The 17,567-nt window shown below is 33.4% G+C and overlaps 1 protein-coding gene across 1 annotated transcript in view; it reads left to right on the top strand.

The window, feature by feature from the left end:
- The window catches only part of LOC106709768, a 128,194-nt gene that overhangs the window by 98,587 nt on the left and 12,040 nt on the right, over positions 1-17,567 (top strand). The window contains exons 2-11 of the mRNA XM_045681167.1: positions 8,711-8,748; positions 10,935-11,051; positions 12,085-12,215; positions 13,884-13,973; positions 14,216-14,380; positions 15,935-16,039; positions 16,347-16,412; positions 16,684-16,813; positions 16,888-17,071; positions 17,351-17,463. Coding sequence (XP_045537123.1) covers positions 8,711-8,748; positions 10,935-11,051; positions 12,085-12,215; positions 13,884-13,973; positions 14,216-14,380; positions 15,935-16,039; positions 16,347-16,412; positions 16,684-16,813; positions 16,888-17,071; positions 17,351-17,463 — 1,139 coding nt within the window. The remainder of the gene's footprint in view (positions 1-8,710; positions 8,749-10,934; positions 11,052-12,084; positions 12,216-13,883; positions 13,974-14,215; positions 14,381-15,934; positions 16,040-16,346; positions 16,413-16,683; positions 16,814-16,887; positions 17,072-17,350; positions 17,464-17,567) is intronic.

The following is a 17,567-nucleotide window of genomic DNA, read 5'->3' as shown; positions in this document are numbered from 1 at the left end:
ATACTGATTCCCGCGTAAGTTTTGTAATTCAATCAAATTATCAACGGTTTTGAGATTAGTGCAAGTCGTTGATTTGACCCAAGACATTACTTCACCACTTCTGTTTTGTTAATTAACATCATGGCTGCAACCGAAAGCACCCCGGAGCAACAACTTGATATAATAAAACAAGAGCAACAACAAAATGAGCGTGACCAACAAAAAAAAGAGTTGGAGCAATTTCAAGAAACAAAACATGAGGAGAAGCCATCTCGAGAACTAAATGAACAGCAGCAGTTAATTACAGAAATAAAACAAGAGCAGCAACAACCTCAAGAACAAAAACCAGATCAGCAAAAACCAGAAGAACGGAAACAAGATCAGCAGCACCAAGAAACAAAACAAGAAGACAAATCGCATTCTGTATACTATAAAGCTAGTAAACAGGTCGTTGCTGAGAAAGTTTCTGGCACCGTCAAATGGTTTAATGTAAAGAGTGGATATGGTTTTATCAATAGAGACGATACAAAGGAAGATGTGTTTGTACACCAAACAGCGATAGTTCGGAACAATCCGCGCAAGGCGGTACGCTCTGTGGGTGATGGGGAAACTGTGGAGTTTGCAATGGTAGTCGGCGAGAAAGGCTTTGAAGCTGCAGGAGTGACTGGACCAGGTGGTGGGCCGGTAAAAGGCTCTCCATATGCAGCTGACAAACGGCGCGGTTATCCTCGAAGAGGCGGACGCGGTGGCGAGAGTGTTCCACGTAGGGGCATGGGGCGTTACGGGCCACTTCTCTACAATGGTAACATGCATGAGCACGAAGTACATGCACCACAGCAACAAAGGAACTTTTTTCGTCGTAGCTTTCGTGCGAATAGGGGAGGTGGCAACAGTCCAACGAACCGAGGTAGATATCGACGCATGCCGCCGCGCGGATTTCGAACTGGCGTGCCTCGGCTAGATATCGCAGCTGAAAGCCAAGCCTAAATTTTTTATGATGAGAGACTTGCAGCTTTTTTAGCATTTTTAATTTATTGTTACTGGCTGTACTCGATTTGATTGTATTTTAAGTTTTGTTATTATATTTCCACAGAATATTTACGTTATTAAAACTAATAGAAAACATATTAGAAAACTAGATTCCAATTACAAATGGCATGGGCCTGCAGTTGTTTAAGATATAAATTAACCTAATTCTGGTAATTTGGTTTAGATTAGAGATTTTTTTAGTAAATCCTTCATTTCCATAATAGCTTGGATTGCTTTTTAAAAAAGAAATATACCTCCAACTTCACCTAGTTCCATGATGAGATATTATAAAAGTTTACGCGACTTACTTTCCATTAGCGAAGCTCGTTTAGAACGACTTCTCGACACTTTTCCTCGTCTCATTGTCGTTTCATTTAGGTTAGAGTTCATTTAAGCGAATAATACACAGCAGGGTTATTATTTTTTTACATTCCAAGCTAATTTTTAGATTATTAGGAGAAGAGACAATCTATAGACTTATTGTCAGGATCGTATAGTCAGGAATCTTCATTGGATTTTAGAATCTAAATCCTGAAATAAATCTACTTTTCCAATCATTGGAAATCTTAAGATTTTTATTTTAACTTCTATGTTTAATTTAAGTTAAAGATCGTTTAGAAAAACTTTTCACATATTTATAAAGTTTAAAGGGGGCATTTAAGATACATTTTTTTAAGTATCTGAAAAATGAACCTGATAGGGGTACTGAATCGTGTATAATTCACTGGTTGATTTTTGTATTTTTTAACATTTGTGTATTGTACATACTCCTGAAAACTGAAATAAATGCTTTGTATATTCCAAACCCATCTTTTATTTGTGGAAAAACATTTTCATTGTTCGTGAATTTGAATAGAAACAAATAGGAACTCGGTCCCAATCCCCCAATACTGGGGAACAAACAAAGTTGATTGATGACGGGCTTTGAAAAAGGATTCGACTTTAAGTTTTAATATTTACTTGCGGAGTATTATGTATGATATCACGGTGTAAGACCAAATAATACTTCTACAAATGAGTTCCTAATAAATTATAGAAATTCTTATTTCATTTTCACTTCCAAGAACATTATCAAAATCTGGTAGAAAATTTATTTCAGAGAACCTTGAATTTTAAGAAATCATTATTTTTACTTCACGCTTTTAGGATTATGTCATAGATGAAGGACCTTGTTAGTAAACTAATTGTTAAATGAGTTATTATATGAGGAGCATCGGAATAAAAACCGATAAATCTCTTTTTGACATTTTTTTATGATGGACAGTAAGGAGAAATATCCTATTTCTGTACGTCCCCTCCTCCGTTGATTAAAGGTCGCTTCGCTATTACGGCAAATTCAGGTGGCCGCACGTTCGTTTGCCACCTTGTAATATATATTTTAAAAAAAAGTTATATCTCTTTCTTTTTCAAAGAGCAAGAAAGGGATGACAATATGTTATTAAGAAATGGACTCGACAGGGAAAAATCACTGTCGATGCAGCAACATTTTAATTACAGCATTTCTAATATAAAATATATTGACAACAACTTCACTTATTTCAGATGTACTGAACTGTAACAAATCTCATGAATACTAAATAATTTGAATATTTTATCATATAAATGAACATATTTATGGTAATTTTTACAATGTCTCTTCAGCGAATGAATAACCAAACATGTTTTTTTTTTATGTTTTACGATCTTTATTTCTTGAAGGCGTATTTACTGTGCATTTGATAATAAAAAACATCACTAGTAACTCTTCCTAGATTTTAAGACTAAGGTACTGCAATAATATTTATTTTGTACTAGTGTATCGAGGATATTGGTAAATTAAAAACGTTTAGAAATTCCTTCTAATCGTCGCATTTATTCACAATAGATTTATGAATCTGTTTATATTTTGTACACAAAAAATAAAAAACAATAATCAGTTTTTGATGTCATAAAACTCTAGATGACACCTTAAACTCGCTTGAGTAATGTAGAAATTTACTTCTTTAACATTATTTACAGTCAAAATGTCGGTGATTTCTTTTTTATGGTGATTAAAGTGCTGCGACATTGCCTTTTAGTGTACTTACTCTGAAAAATGATTGCGTAATTACTCTAAATAATGATTGTTGACTAAAATTAACGACAATTTTACGTTAGTTTCATTAAAGTAATAATAATTAAAAAAAAAATAGATTTTTATTTCTTCACTGGCTGTTGTCAGCGAAGTCGACCACGTGCAATAAAGAAAAAACTGGGAAGATCGTGCGCTATTCATAACTATTATCTTCTTCTATCTTCTATCTTATCTTTTTAAAATTACATCCAGTTCTTTAAGGTGTTCTGTGGTAAGATCCATCAATCCATACTAACCGTTTATAAAATTGGTATGATTGAAGTACTTTAAAATGTTGGATAAATGTTCATGTCGTAAAATCTTACTAATACTATAAATGCGAATGTTTAGATGGATGGATGGATGGATGTTTGTTTGAAGGTATCTCCAAAACGGCTGAACGGATGTCAATGAAATTTGGCATAGATTGAGAGCTAAGTCTGGAAAAACACATAGGATACTAATAAGTTTTTTTTTAATTCTGTGCGGACAGAGTCGCGGGCGACAACTAGCATTTCATAATTAGTAAAAGTGAATATTAACGTATGATTTAGTTTATACTGAAGCTCGTTACGTTAATTTACTGGCTAATGATACCGTAAGTGTCGAGGAATGAGAAGTTCCGTCACAGGTTAATTAATTTAAATTATGTCATCAAATTGCTGTATTTATTTGCTATAAAATATATTAAGCGGTTACGATTCATGAACACGAAACTCTGTGCGATCTACCAAATACACTTTAAAATGAAACAGTACAGAAATATGTAGTATTTTTTATTTTATTAAAAAATCATGGAACTCGCAATTATTTTTAGTAATTACCTTTTTATATTACTATAAGCGTTATGTTTTACTTATTTTTATTTCCAATCACGATTAAACGATTGGCCACCCCTGATATAGTGATGCGGATGACAAAGGCGTTATTTGAAAAACCTCGGTTCATGTATGTTAATGAAATTAGACAAGGATTGCTCTTAACATTAACATTTTTATAATCTTTGGTTAAAGGCTATCTATTGATGAATATAATTACTAGCTGTTGCCCGCGATTTTGTCCACGCGGAATTAAAAACAAAACACAGTAAGTAGTCTATGTGTTCTTTCAGACAATATTCTGCGTCTTTACTTTTCATCCAGATACATGTAACCATTCTGGAGATACGTTGTAACAAACCTTCACCCGAAATTCGTTAGTTATAATGGTACATATAAGGTAAGCATCATTATTGTATTATAATACATTTTTAGATACGTATACGTATGTAGAATATTATAATGCAAGGTATATTAAACGAAGCATATGACGTAGTGTCGGTGTGGAGTATATTAAATTGCTAGAACGTTCTATGTCGACTTGTAATATCCGGAGTGAGGACTCATTTTGTGTATCTAGTGTCGATATCGACATTTGAAATGCTTTTGTGAAGCGCTTGTTCACAATTGTGTCGATGTTTATTGTTCGTGCATTATGTTTTCAAATGGGAATTAACTATTAATTTTACTGTATATTGGTTTACGGGTTAAACAATTAATTATTAAATTAAGAATTAATGGACTAACAAAACGTACTCAATAGTTGTGAGTTAAGTTAAAAAAATGTCTTTTTATATAAAACTAGCTGTCGCCCGCGACTCCGTCCGCACGCAGTTAAAAAAAACTTAATAGCGGTATGAAAAATAGATGTTGGCCGATTCTCAGACCTACTTAATATGCTCACAAAATTTCATGAGAATCGGTCAAGCCGTTTCGGAGGAGTACGGGAACGATCATTGTGACACGAGAATTTTATATTTAAGATAAGTACAGAATATAGTTTAATACTTAAATGAAATAAAAAGAATTAGCCATGAGACTTACGTAATGATTTGAATTGTATATTTCAAAGAAATAAATATAGTTCAATTCGTAATAATTTTTGAACTCACTGAATATGTAATGTAAAGCTCAGAAATACATCGAGTCGAATTTTATTGTGTTATTCATTAAATGGAACGTGATGTCTCAACAACGAAACTTTTCTATATTTTACAGTGATCAGATAAATTGAAAAGTTAAAAGAATTTATAACGTAAAATGTACTTTATTTTTCCTTGCAATGTAAGTTTTACAATACGTGAGCTTTGACCTACCTGAATTCGAATGTTTGTCAGTTTTCACTGGGGAAACACTGCTACATAAACATATTTCCATCCCTCTCATTTTCTTTGACAAACGAAACAACGATAATGTTTTTAAAAGGATATTTCATAGAATTTTACCAATGAATAATCAATAACATAAATTAATTCAGTTTTAAGCTTAAATTTCAAGATAATATATTAAAACTATTTGCGATACATACCATACGGTAACTTAGTTTATAAACTGTAGTCATAGACCGGATATTACATGTTAGAAGACATCTCTGAATCAACTAAATGTCACACCTACAGCCCGGTTTCCGTCATGTCTAAAGCAGGAAATGGAAGGGTTAACTTTTATCTCAATGTCTAAGTTACAATCTAACATAGAATTTAAATAATAGTTGACTTTTTAATTTGATTAGAGATCTTTGTTACAATGAAAAAAAAAACATCATGTCGCAACCTGCACATATTTGTGAAGAAATTCAGAGTAAGGTTACTAAGTACGTGTGAAGTTAAGCAATTCGCAATAATCCAAGCTTAAGGATAAGAGCCTCTACAATGATAAGAGCTGACAATGAGATTTATACGCCTCCTAAATATAAAATATGATCAAAAACTAAATCATTACAATGTTTTTAACAAATTTCATTGAATTAACCTTGGGTTTCTGAGACGAAAATCTGTGTATAAAATATTTTTTTCATTATTTTTAATAAAACAAGATAAAAATATGTCTTAAACGGAGATCTTGGTCTTAGAAACCCACGTTAAGTGTTTACTTTACATTTTAATATACTAGCTTTTGCACTAGACTTCGTCCGCGTGGATTTAAGAAAATTGTAACAAGTAGCCTATGTGTTCTACCACACTATGCCCTACATAAATGCTAAATTTCATCGAGATCCGTTAAGCCGTTTTGGAGATACCTTCTAACGAACATTGATAATCTAAACTTTCGCATTTATACTCATCATCTCCCTGACCTTATCCCACTTACGTAGGTTCGGCGCACAAGTTTTTATAACCTTAAAGATTTGTCTTTAATTTCTTACGGCCGCCGCCAGCCTGTCGCCAAACCTACCAGGGAGGAATATATTAAAATGAAATATTTGTTTTAAAAATAAATTAAAAAATAAATCTTACTAATCTTATAAATGCAAATGTTTAGATGGATGGATATTTTTTGAACGTATCTCCAGATTGTATCTTCAGAACGGCTCAACGTATCTTGAGGAAATATGGCACAGATATAGAACATAATCTGGAAGAACACATAGGCTACTTATTACGGCTTTTTTAATTCCGCGCGGACGGAGTCGCGGGCGACAACTAGAAAACAATAGACGCACCTTCCTTAACAGATTGAACAATCGCTTGCAATGATCACAAACAAACGGTATACATTTTAAGTTTTTTTTTAATACTTACCGTGCGCACGGAGTCTTAACAGCTAGTATTAAATAAATAAATATTATATTATATTTCGTATTTATAATATTAGTAAGTATGTAAATAAACATGATTTACGTATTGGTACGATTTATTCAAGCGTCATGTATGATAATGTACATAAAATTAGATATTCAGGTGAAGTTCAGCCATTTGTGCGTAATTCCACAAGATTTCCAAATTCATAGCGTAAATACAGATTTGTGACAGCTGCCGTGAAATAGAGTTATATTTTCATAGTGGTTGCTCAAAATGCCATTCGATTTGATACGCAAATTGAAAACTATAAGCGGTTTACGTCTAACCCCAATATCTATATATATAAAAGAAAGTCGTGTTAGTTACACTATTTATAACTCAAGAACGGCTGAATCGATTTGTCTGAAAATTGGTGGGCAGGTAGCTTAGAACCAGGAAAAGGACATAGGATAATTTTTACCCCGTTTTCTATTTTTTTTTATTCCGCGCGGACGGAGTCGCGGGTAAAAGCTAGTTTGAACTATATACCAGTTTTATCACATAAAGAAAACGATGGAAAACAAATTTATAAAAACTCATTTTTATTTTATCCTACCTAAAATTTTGGTGCCTGTTTACATGCCTTTGAGAAAAGGTTAACAAATTGTAATTAAAAGTTTCCTAAAGGAGTTAAGCAAGTTACTTGATTAAAACCGAAGTGGTAGTCACCATGTGTACTTATTAAGCTCGGGCTTACAACTTGCTCTAAGTTCTTTAACTTTGAAGCTTAGTACGATGACAAGAAGTTTAGTGGGTTATTAATTAAGATTTATAAAATATATCTGATATTTAATACAACACAAGCTGCCGCATACTTTATGTGTAAATAAAAGAAAACTCAATAACCTTTTTTCTTTTTTCCCGCTATTCCAGACTATAATTTTAATTTGTTACAACAAATTTCATACACATCCATCATCACAACATCCATCCATTCATCCCCTATATTTTGTCAAACTTCAATATTAAAATACTTATGATATAAAAATCAACGTGAGCTTTTGTTTTGATAATTCGAACCTTAAAATAAAGTTTTCATAATTAAACAACTGAATCTGACCTTTTTCTACTGACTAACCTAACCTAAACGATTCATATTCTAACTCAGAGAATGGTAGTCGTAGCACGTTTTAATGAATAACTAGAAAGTATTAAGATTTTAAACAAATAGAAAAATGTCTGGCTTACATTATGTACCCAAGCAAAGCTTATCATTACACAAAATACCTATAACTTCCACTGTCTATTCCTCTAAAATCGTCAATAACAACAATAGACGTAATCCAATCCATTGTTGAGATTTGATAATAAATGCTAGCTACCGATATGCTAAACTGAAGCCTTTGTTAAATCCTCAGGATTATTATAAACAATGTAATATTAATCAACCATACCTCTGCCATATAAACAAGGAGTAAGTGCCTGTTTCCACTTCACCGCGCAACTTTTGCTTTGATACCTGTCCTGTCCGCGCCAGTGATATTAGAACATGTGACTTGATTTCGTTGAAACAGTCATTTTTTTAATGTTATTACCACTGACGTTCGTAGTATGAAATAATCCTATTAGTAATACAATAATAGCAATCTATCTCCTTTATTTATTGATACTGAAGAAATAACAAAAAACTTATACTATATTATATCTATATACTTAAATATAGGCCTAATTTTAGTCCTCTTCCCCTTCACAATCGTTTCTTATTAGGAAAGGATGAGAAGGGGAAGTGGATTTAGAGGAAGAGGAGACGCAAAGGAAGGTGAAGTGTCTTCTTTCTGTGCATCCCCTTCTCCGTTGATTAAAGGTAGGCAATGCATCTACATTTGCGGATGCCCATGGGTAACGGTCGCCTCGCTAATTCGGTAACTTCAGGCGACCGTTTGCTCGTTTGCCACCTTTCATATAAAAAAAACTTACCCAGTGTTTTTCGGTGTGCTAAACAAGAGTACTAACGGAAATGTCCTTGTAGTCTTAATAAAGAAAATAACGTGCTCTTTGTTTATTTGTTCCAGGTGGAGCAAGCGGGTTAGGGGTGTCAGTTTCCACACAGGTGACTAACATTTTGTTTTAGATTATTCATTATAAGTCACAGTAATTACACTGGATATAAAGCCCAAATAAACGTAATATTTATCTACTAGTTTGGTAAATGGGGCGTAAATGTGTTGCTGATTCGATCAAATTAACAATACATCCGTAGGATTAAGATTGAATACCACATTAGTACTGATCACTTTGTTTTATGGATAGATTTGTTTCCATTCGGGTACAAATGGGGAAATAAATAGGTCGATATCGATTTTACTGCCTTTTATTTTAATGAATAGTCAAAAAATATTGGTTTGAATGAGGCCCCCCATAGGCAAAGCGCATTCGCGATAGCGATTTCATAACAAACTTCAAAAATGCATAGAACTGACTATAACTTTCGATAAGTCACTTGATTGTCACGTGTCAGTTCTATACATTTTTTAAATACGTTATGGTAACGCTGCGAATCGATTGCATTTTGTCTAGGCAGACATCTATCTATGTTTTTTTAATTACAATTTAGCTATGTACTTTCTATTAAGATTTTCTTACCAGTTAAGGCCTCGGTAATGGTCAACCCCAAATAAATTCACGTATTCAGAAAATTCGCTCTAAAAATTTTAGTTGACTTCGGCACTTTTGTAAAAATCTATAAAAATACCTTTTCTGAGAGAAAAAAAAAAACGCCTTAATAGAGGGCAAAGAAAAGATAAAAGCCTTTAAGTGGTTTAGTCAAATGGCAACAGTTGTGAATTCAAGCAGCGCCTGCCCGTTTAATAACACGATCCCATTTTAATGAAAGACCCTTCCAAATATAAAGAACTGAAAGTAAAATTCTAAGTCCCAGGTGTTGCCGTTTAAACACTTTTTACATTAAGCTACTAACCGCACGCGACTGGTCTCGTTCAACTACTACATCTACGAGTTTTGAGCAAGAATTTAGTCATTTCCAATACTGGGTGTAGCCACTGTAATAGACTTCGCGCGCAGCTAGTCGCTTAATTAAAAAAAAGGGGCTTTAATTGGTTTAAGTAATAAAAAAACAAAAAGCTATAATAATGTTAAAATAAATTGTCGTTATTTTCGATTAAATAAGGTTTTCAAACAATAAAATCTTACTGCTACACTCAGGGTGACTCAGGGTGATCATAAGTGACCTTCACAAGCCCCTTAATTAAATATAGTTTGAGAAATCTACACCGAGGCTTAGGTAATTAAGCGAGTCTGAGTGCGACACACGTACTGTTAAATAAGAGCCGTAATACCTTGTACCGATCTTAAAAGACAGGGTAATTTAAAATCTGTGGTCCTTTCGGTACGTTCATTTAGTCAAAGAAATAATTACTCGCCGTCGCGTCGTTTGAACAGCTCCGAGCATTTTGAATGACCGGAGCTTATTACGCATTTAAAACGGAGATAAAGTCGACTTGAAACATTTTATTCTATTGTTTGTTATTGTGAAGTATTTTCAAAATTACTAAGATTTTTTTGCAAGCGATTTTTCTTAAATTATAATTTTCCTGAACGTTTTTTGTGTACTGTACTTAATAATGTTTTTTTATACCATTAAATCTTTTTTTAAGAGATTAAAAAAAAATAGTACTATGAAAACTGGATGATACATTTAGTAGTCAGAAAAACAAACAGTCTTCGTAAACAATGTGGACCTAGTTCACTATTACAGATAAAAGCGTTGTCATGTTTACGTCTTAAATCTCAGGAGATCCAACATTGGGAAGACAATTTAAACTATCTCGAACAGTGGGCAAAGCCATTACTTTCACTTATATATGAGATATTATTTACGATTGTAACATTTGTCATAGTACTTTTAGACACTTCGTTATATAATAAAAACATAGTGTGTAAATCGCCTTGAGGTCTTCGTTGATCCAGAAAGTTGAAGTGAAAATAAGTCAAAGTAAAAATAATACTCGTAGAAGCTAATGATGCAAAATAAAAATAAATAGATTCAAATTCTAAAAAAAAAATCTTCATTTTTATATTTTAAGTCCAAAGTCCAAAGTCAGTCCAAAGATAGCTGCAACTTCATAAAAAAATGAAATATGTATTCTATAATGAGCCTTTGCTTGATCGAAAATCGAACCTCCAAAAAAAAAAAAAAAACAACGTGTCGAAATGAAAGATTTGACTTGAAGTTACGTTAGTGTAGAGGGTGTGTACAAGTATAGATTTGTGTACCAGGCGGACATAGCTCACTCAGCGAAGGGCTACGAGTCGGAGGATGAGAACGCGGGCAGGAAGCGGCAGCGGGCCAGCGACGACCGCCCGCCCAGCAAGACAAACATGTACTCCAAACAGGTATGGTGCCATCTTTTATTATCAGACAGGACTATGGTCAACCGGTAGTTTATTACCTAAAATTACTAACTACATTTTCTTACACAAAAACAGTTTTTTGATCGTTCGCTAAGTAACGGTGACTCCTCTTAATAACCTTAGAACTTAACCGTTTCCAATCTTTAGAATACACTGCTATAAAAATATTATAGAAGAAGCTGCTGATTTTGCATCATTATCATCTCTCTGTCCTGGTGCCACTTACGTATGGTTGACGCACCAGTCTTCAATCGATCCATCTCTTCAGAGGCCTACCTTTACCTGTGTACACTTCAACACTCATACTTAAAGTTCTCCTAGCCATATTCTTCTTACCTCATATCCATAGCATGCTAAACATTTACTTCTCAATTTTTCAACTACAACTATCCATCAGTACCAGCAAAGAACAAGACATAAATATTAATATAGTCCATTTACTAACCAACAGTTTGACAATATTATTTAAATTAGGCATAAGCTATTAAAACGAACCCAATAAAAACAGAATAAATCAAAAGTGCTCAATCATTATTGTAGGGAGATTTTTTTTTTCAATTTCGTTAACTGTACTCGATAGCAGCGCTTGATGGATGATGCCGACTGAATCCTGTTACAGCCTCTTCGAATGAGGTGAGAATCGGATGTCGAATCTAATTTGATAAAGTGTATAGAAATTGAGTTCTATTTATTTTCCCTTACAATGGATTATACAACGTTTTGCATAAATTTGAAAATAAAGAGGCACCAATGAGTTTTGGTGTCGTCAGGTAAAAGAAAGATTAAAACATTGTGTATCAAAAATTACTTCTATTAATGGACCAAATACTAGTGTGTGTGAAAACAAATAAATACATTTTTAACGGCAACAAAAACATATTGCAATCTCTGTTTTACAAAGAGCACTATAGCATATTATGGAAAAGGCAATCCCTTTTTGGTGGTATTACCTTTGTAACCAAATTATGTTATTCTTTACAAAGTTATCGTATTATTATATTTTGCTGGTCTACAGGAGTTCCGGGAGCAGTACTGCATCAACAACAAACAACTGGATCTGCTGGAACTGGAGAAATCAAAGAAGGACAGATTCCTCGGCTGCCTCTCGCAATACCACATCGAGAGTCCATGCTCACGAGCCAATAGGTTTGTAGCAACTATTATTTTAAAACTACCTTAATTAATAGTTAATAATCTACTTGTATAGCGACGAAATAAGACTACAAGGTTAATTACTTTTGTGAAGGAGTTCAAATTGAATCGATTGCCTTTTAAACGATTAATCAGGTTCTTCCATTATCTATAGTATCATTAAATCTGTTAAATTTGTAAAGTTTTGACTAATTAAAAATGGTTCGAAATTGATGACTGGGTTCAAGCATTATTAAAGTAATTTGGGTACATTAAATAAAGTAAAGGTTCACTTAATATAATATTGTTTCGTGTTATTCTTTGCTTTTTTTCAATGCAAAATCTACACAAAAAGAACGTTACTATAATCATTGAGTGTCGCTAAGTGCAGTTGTTAATGATCGTAACACGTAGTTTGATTCTACAGTAAAAAAAAATCTGTTAAAAATACCAGCGTTAAAATACAAAATAAAAAGAAGGGAGTTATTTTTTCACCCTATAAGATCATTATAAGCATCTGTGGCTACGTTTATATAAAGTGTATATAAACCTGTATGTACTTAAGTTAAACAAGGTAAGTCCCTGAGCACATATCAATGTTCTATTCATGCATAATATACAAGTAACGGAGTCAGGCCTCGACAATGTTTATACGAACGACTCAGAAATTGTTGCTCCCAAAGGATATCTACGAGTAGCAATCCCTTTTTGACGTTCCAACAATATTTAATTATAGGAAATATATCACACAAAATGTGTTAGTCTCTGGAGGATTTTACGTAAAATACCCGTAAATTTTATTATATCTTTACGATACTCGTTTTTAATTTACAGCTTCAATTTTAAAGCACTTTATCCTTATTTATTACGTATAATGTCCACCTAGTGAAGCAATTTATTATGTAAATACAAAATAATGGAATGAAAATAAAAATCTCTGTGTTAATCTCAGGTCTAATATTTATTTATTTTTAACTATTCATTTTTTAATGCTTCAGAACAAAAAAAATGTCTGAAGAATGCATCGTGTACCAAATCCATAACATCTTACTTACCTTGGTAAACATCATTACTTATGCAGTATCTGAGTACTGTTTTCTCGTAATAGATCAACAGTGAGGATTTAATGACTTACCAAAATTGACAATAGACAAAAATATTATAGAATATTGCCGACTGAAATTTTTAATGTTATAAGTAAGATCAATACCGACAATGAAATATATTCAAGTGGCATCTTCTTTCTTCCATTCTTTTATACTAACTCAATAATATTCTAAAGACGAAGGATATAAAATGCTCCATTTTTTACTCCCACCATCCCTGAAAGGTTCACGTTTTATTGGTTAACTTGAGACAATGTTTGAATACAAAATTATATTTAATTCAAAGTTTAGTCTTATTTTCATAAAATCACTCGAATACATCAGAAAGTTACACTAAACAACTAATTATTGGATAAACATTAAATTAAATTAAAAATACGAAGAAAAAAAACTGTTAGGTGTGTATTAAAACTGAATTTACGTGAAGAAACCGTTCTGATTCCTTAAAGCTTTCTTCCGATAACTGGACGACCAAGTCCTCTTACTGGCTCACCACAAATTAACGGACATCTTAACTTCAAAAGCCTTTTGTTCATGTGCCACTTGTATCATTATCTAATATGATCTGTATTTCCAGAGCATCATTTCTATCCGTCTGTGTCCGTCGTCGAGTGCCCTCGGATGAGAATCTCAACACCGATTATGCACCCATACAGCGGTATCCCAGGTAAAATCTTCATAAACATTTTTGATACTTAAAATAATAAGTGAAACTTGAGTAGCATACATCCTATATTCACTGATGCAACCGCTAAATATCCACACAACCTAAAAAAGAACGACCGACAAGTCGGACAGTAACACCGTTTGTAAACGTAGTTTCGGAAATCGTGAGCTTATGTGTAAATAATATGTATTTATACATGCATTTCATCAATGGAAACTTACAATAACTTTTATACGATGTAGATTTGGCCAGCCATCTCCCGCACCGGCCGAGCTGTGCGCACACGACTCCGAACTGGAGTGCTCGTACTTCCGTCGGCGGCCGCGCTCCGTGTGCAGCCAGCCTGACCCCAAACGCTACACCTGGATGCCAGAGGATGAAGACTTCACCCGGATGGAGTGGCCACAGTAAGTAGATTATATTATTATATTTATAGGGTTATTCGAGTATTGGCTGATCCGATCAGGTACATTTCAATCAATGTTCTGACTACATTTGACAGTCTTAGTAAGCGCTTAAGACCAAATAAATCGAAAAAGGAAGATAAAAAAAACCAGACTTACAATATTAATAGTAACTGGCTTATAAAAACATTCGATAGAAAATATTCCAACGTAAGGAATCCATAAGAAAATACAACCTTATTTGTGACACGCGTCGCATATGCAAATATTCCCTCGGGCGTCTTCAAAATTATTTGGTTATCGTGCCAAGAATACTCATTATATTGATTTATTTTCAATTATCCTCTTATAACGATACACTGATAGAAAAAAGCGGGAAGTAAGAAAGGCGTAGTTGTAAGATAAATTGTATTATGTCTAATTTGAATGAAATCGATAGATGTTAGTGATTTACGTGTATATCAAGTAGTGACGTAACAAATTTAATGTTTTGTTGGTTTCTAGGTTATCTAAATAATTAATTAAAAGACTTAAAGTAAAACCTTATTATTTATCGTGAAGATTTTTTTGTACTTTTTGTAAGAATTCTTAAGTTATGAATAAAATAAAATCTTCTATCTTAAGTTATTCAAGGTAAATACAACTTGACTGCTTTGAATTTCGCATGCTTGCGAAGTAATAAATATTAAAGGAGATGCCAGTCAAATACCAAATAATAAGTAAATTCAAAGTAAAAATGTTACCAAGTATGTTCCATTTCGTTGACTCGTCTTTTGAAAAAAAATATGTTTCTCATAAGATATTCTGCTTACGAGTATATGCATCGCCTACTCGGTCGATTAGAGGTAGGCAAAGCATCTGAAATTGGATGTCGGATGTCTATGGATAGCGGTCGCTTCGCTATTTCGGCGAATTAAGGTGGCCGCACGCTCGTTTGTCACCCTATGATATATATAAAAACTAGCTTTTACCCGCGACTTCGTCCACGCGGAATAAAAAAATGCACACAAGATAAAAAGTTCCTATGTCCGTCTCCTAGTTCTAAGCTACCTCCCCATCAATTTTCAGCTAAATCAGTTCGATCGATCTTGAGTTATAAATAGTGTAACTAACACGACTTTCTTTTATATATATAAAAATTAGGTTACTAAAACTACACTAAGGATCTTTCTTTGTGATCACTTAATGACTCTGTGTTAGTCAGTTTGTTTGCAATAATTTTACTATTTTACTTCTTACTATTATTATAAATGAGAATGTTTAGATGGATGGATGGATGAATGTTTGTTTGAATCTCCGGAACAGCTCAATCAATCTTGATGAAGTCTGAAAGAGCACAGAGGCTGCTAATTAAGTTTTTTTTTTTTTTAATTCCGCGCGGACAGACTCGCAGACGACAGATAGTAATTCATATTAGTGACTTGGTTACAAAATAATTTAATTGGACATAATCTTCATAATCTTTATAAATACTTTAATTACAGTGGATTTTGATATTAATGATAAATGAATATTTGTATTTCTGTGGTAATACTAAATTGTAATTATATTTTCCAGATCGGTAATAGAAGATAACGCGGGTTGGCCGCAAAATTATAATGTCGACCAAATCGCGTCAGTAAGCCGAGGGGGTTCTTTACCTAGACCCCCTACAATTATACCGTAAGTCAATTTTAATGTAATGAAAAAACACAAAAAGAAACATTAAAAATAACCCTTTTAGTGTTAAAGCTAACTATCCAAACACAAACCCTCATTATGATTGATTCATGTCAATTGATCATTAAGTTTATAAATAACAACATTACGATCAGTTGTCACTGCCGAAACATTCACATTGGTCTCAATTTAAAAAGAGTCTAAATAAAAAAAGAAAGCGAGAATACCAGTATATTTTATGTGAATGTTTCCGAAGTGTAAACACAACCTACGTCATTGTAAATACCTAACAACATGTTGTGGTTCGCAGTTGCCCCGCGCACACCCCTATACCGCCTCCGCCTCCACCGCCACCCCTCACTATACCTCCGCACAGGTAAGAACAAACTTAATCTGTAAAGACCGAATTTACAACTAGCTGTGTGAATGTTATTTGATTGGTTGGCACCAGTGATTATGTTACATACACACATTTAAAAAATTGAAGTCATATAGCTAATCACGGTAGTGAAAATTTAAAGGTTTATCCACTATTTGTTTAATTTCATCAAAGCAAAGGAAGAATTTGTATTAACAAAATATAATAAAAACATAAATGCGTATACTAACATATACTACATATAATTACATGTAATTACATTTTTTAGAACTAAACATGTATCCTTCGCCCGATCTCACACTCTGACTACCTTCGATGACTCCGTGATGCCTGCAGCTGTAAGTGGGGGGCGCTACAGACGCGACTGCGAGCGCCTTATTGATGGCAGAACTGTAAAGGTAAAGGTTATTAATTTGTTAAGTCAAAATTACAAATTATTTTATTTATTATTAATCGCAATTGTATTTTACAGCCGGAATCAAAGCCGTACGCAGCTTTGCCTGTCATATTCCAACCGTTCGCACCGTATCCGCAATATATAGCTGCTCAGAACGCACCCGCAATGCACTACCCGCCTCCTATGGGTCCCATGCCAACACATCCGATAGTACCACCGCAACGACCACAACAGGAGCAACCTAAAGTTGTTGTTTTAGGTAAGTATACAATCCTTAAATGTTGATTAAAAAAAGGCCTATTAAAGGCAAACGAGATTGTTATTATTTTTAACATTAAGGCAAAGAGTAGTGTTAATAAAAGGTTAAAGATCTACTAATTTGCTAGCACACTGAATTATTACCCTAGCTAGGTTGGTAAGCTAAGGTAAGGGACCTAGGTAAGGATCTATTTAATTTACTGACACAAAACACAAAATTGTTATGATTACATTGTAACTAATTTAGTATATCCATATTGATTATGTTTTTTTGTTATAGATTCCATAAAAAAGGGAGTTATGCGAACGCAAGCTACTCAAACTGAAGTCTGCCTAGGAAGAAAACCACTGCCTCCAAATTATCTATCATTAAGTCCCAGAACTATCAAAAGAGTACGTTTTTTTTCGTTTAGTAGCATTATAGTACTTTGCACAGTAACGTTAATCTTACATTGTATACTGTTGATATTTTGGAATCCTATATTTTTACTTAGCAA

Source organism: Papilio machaon, chromosome 15 (assembly GCF_912999745.1).
Source record: "Papilio machaon chromosome 15, ilPapMach1.1, whole genome shotgun sequence".
Classification (NCBI taxonomy): Eukaryota; Metazoa; Arthropoda; class Insecta; order Lepidoptera; family Papilionidae; genus Papilio; species Papilio machaon.
This window is presented reverse-complemented; position numbering and strand designations above follow the sequence as displayed.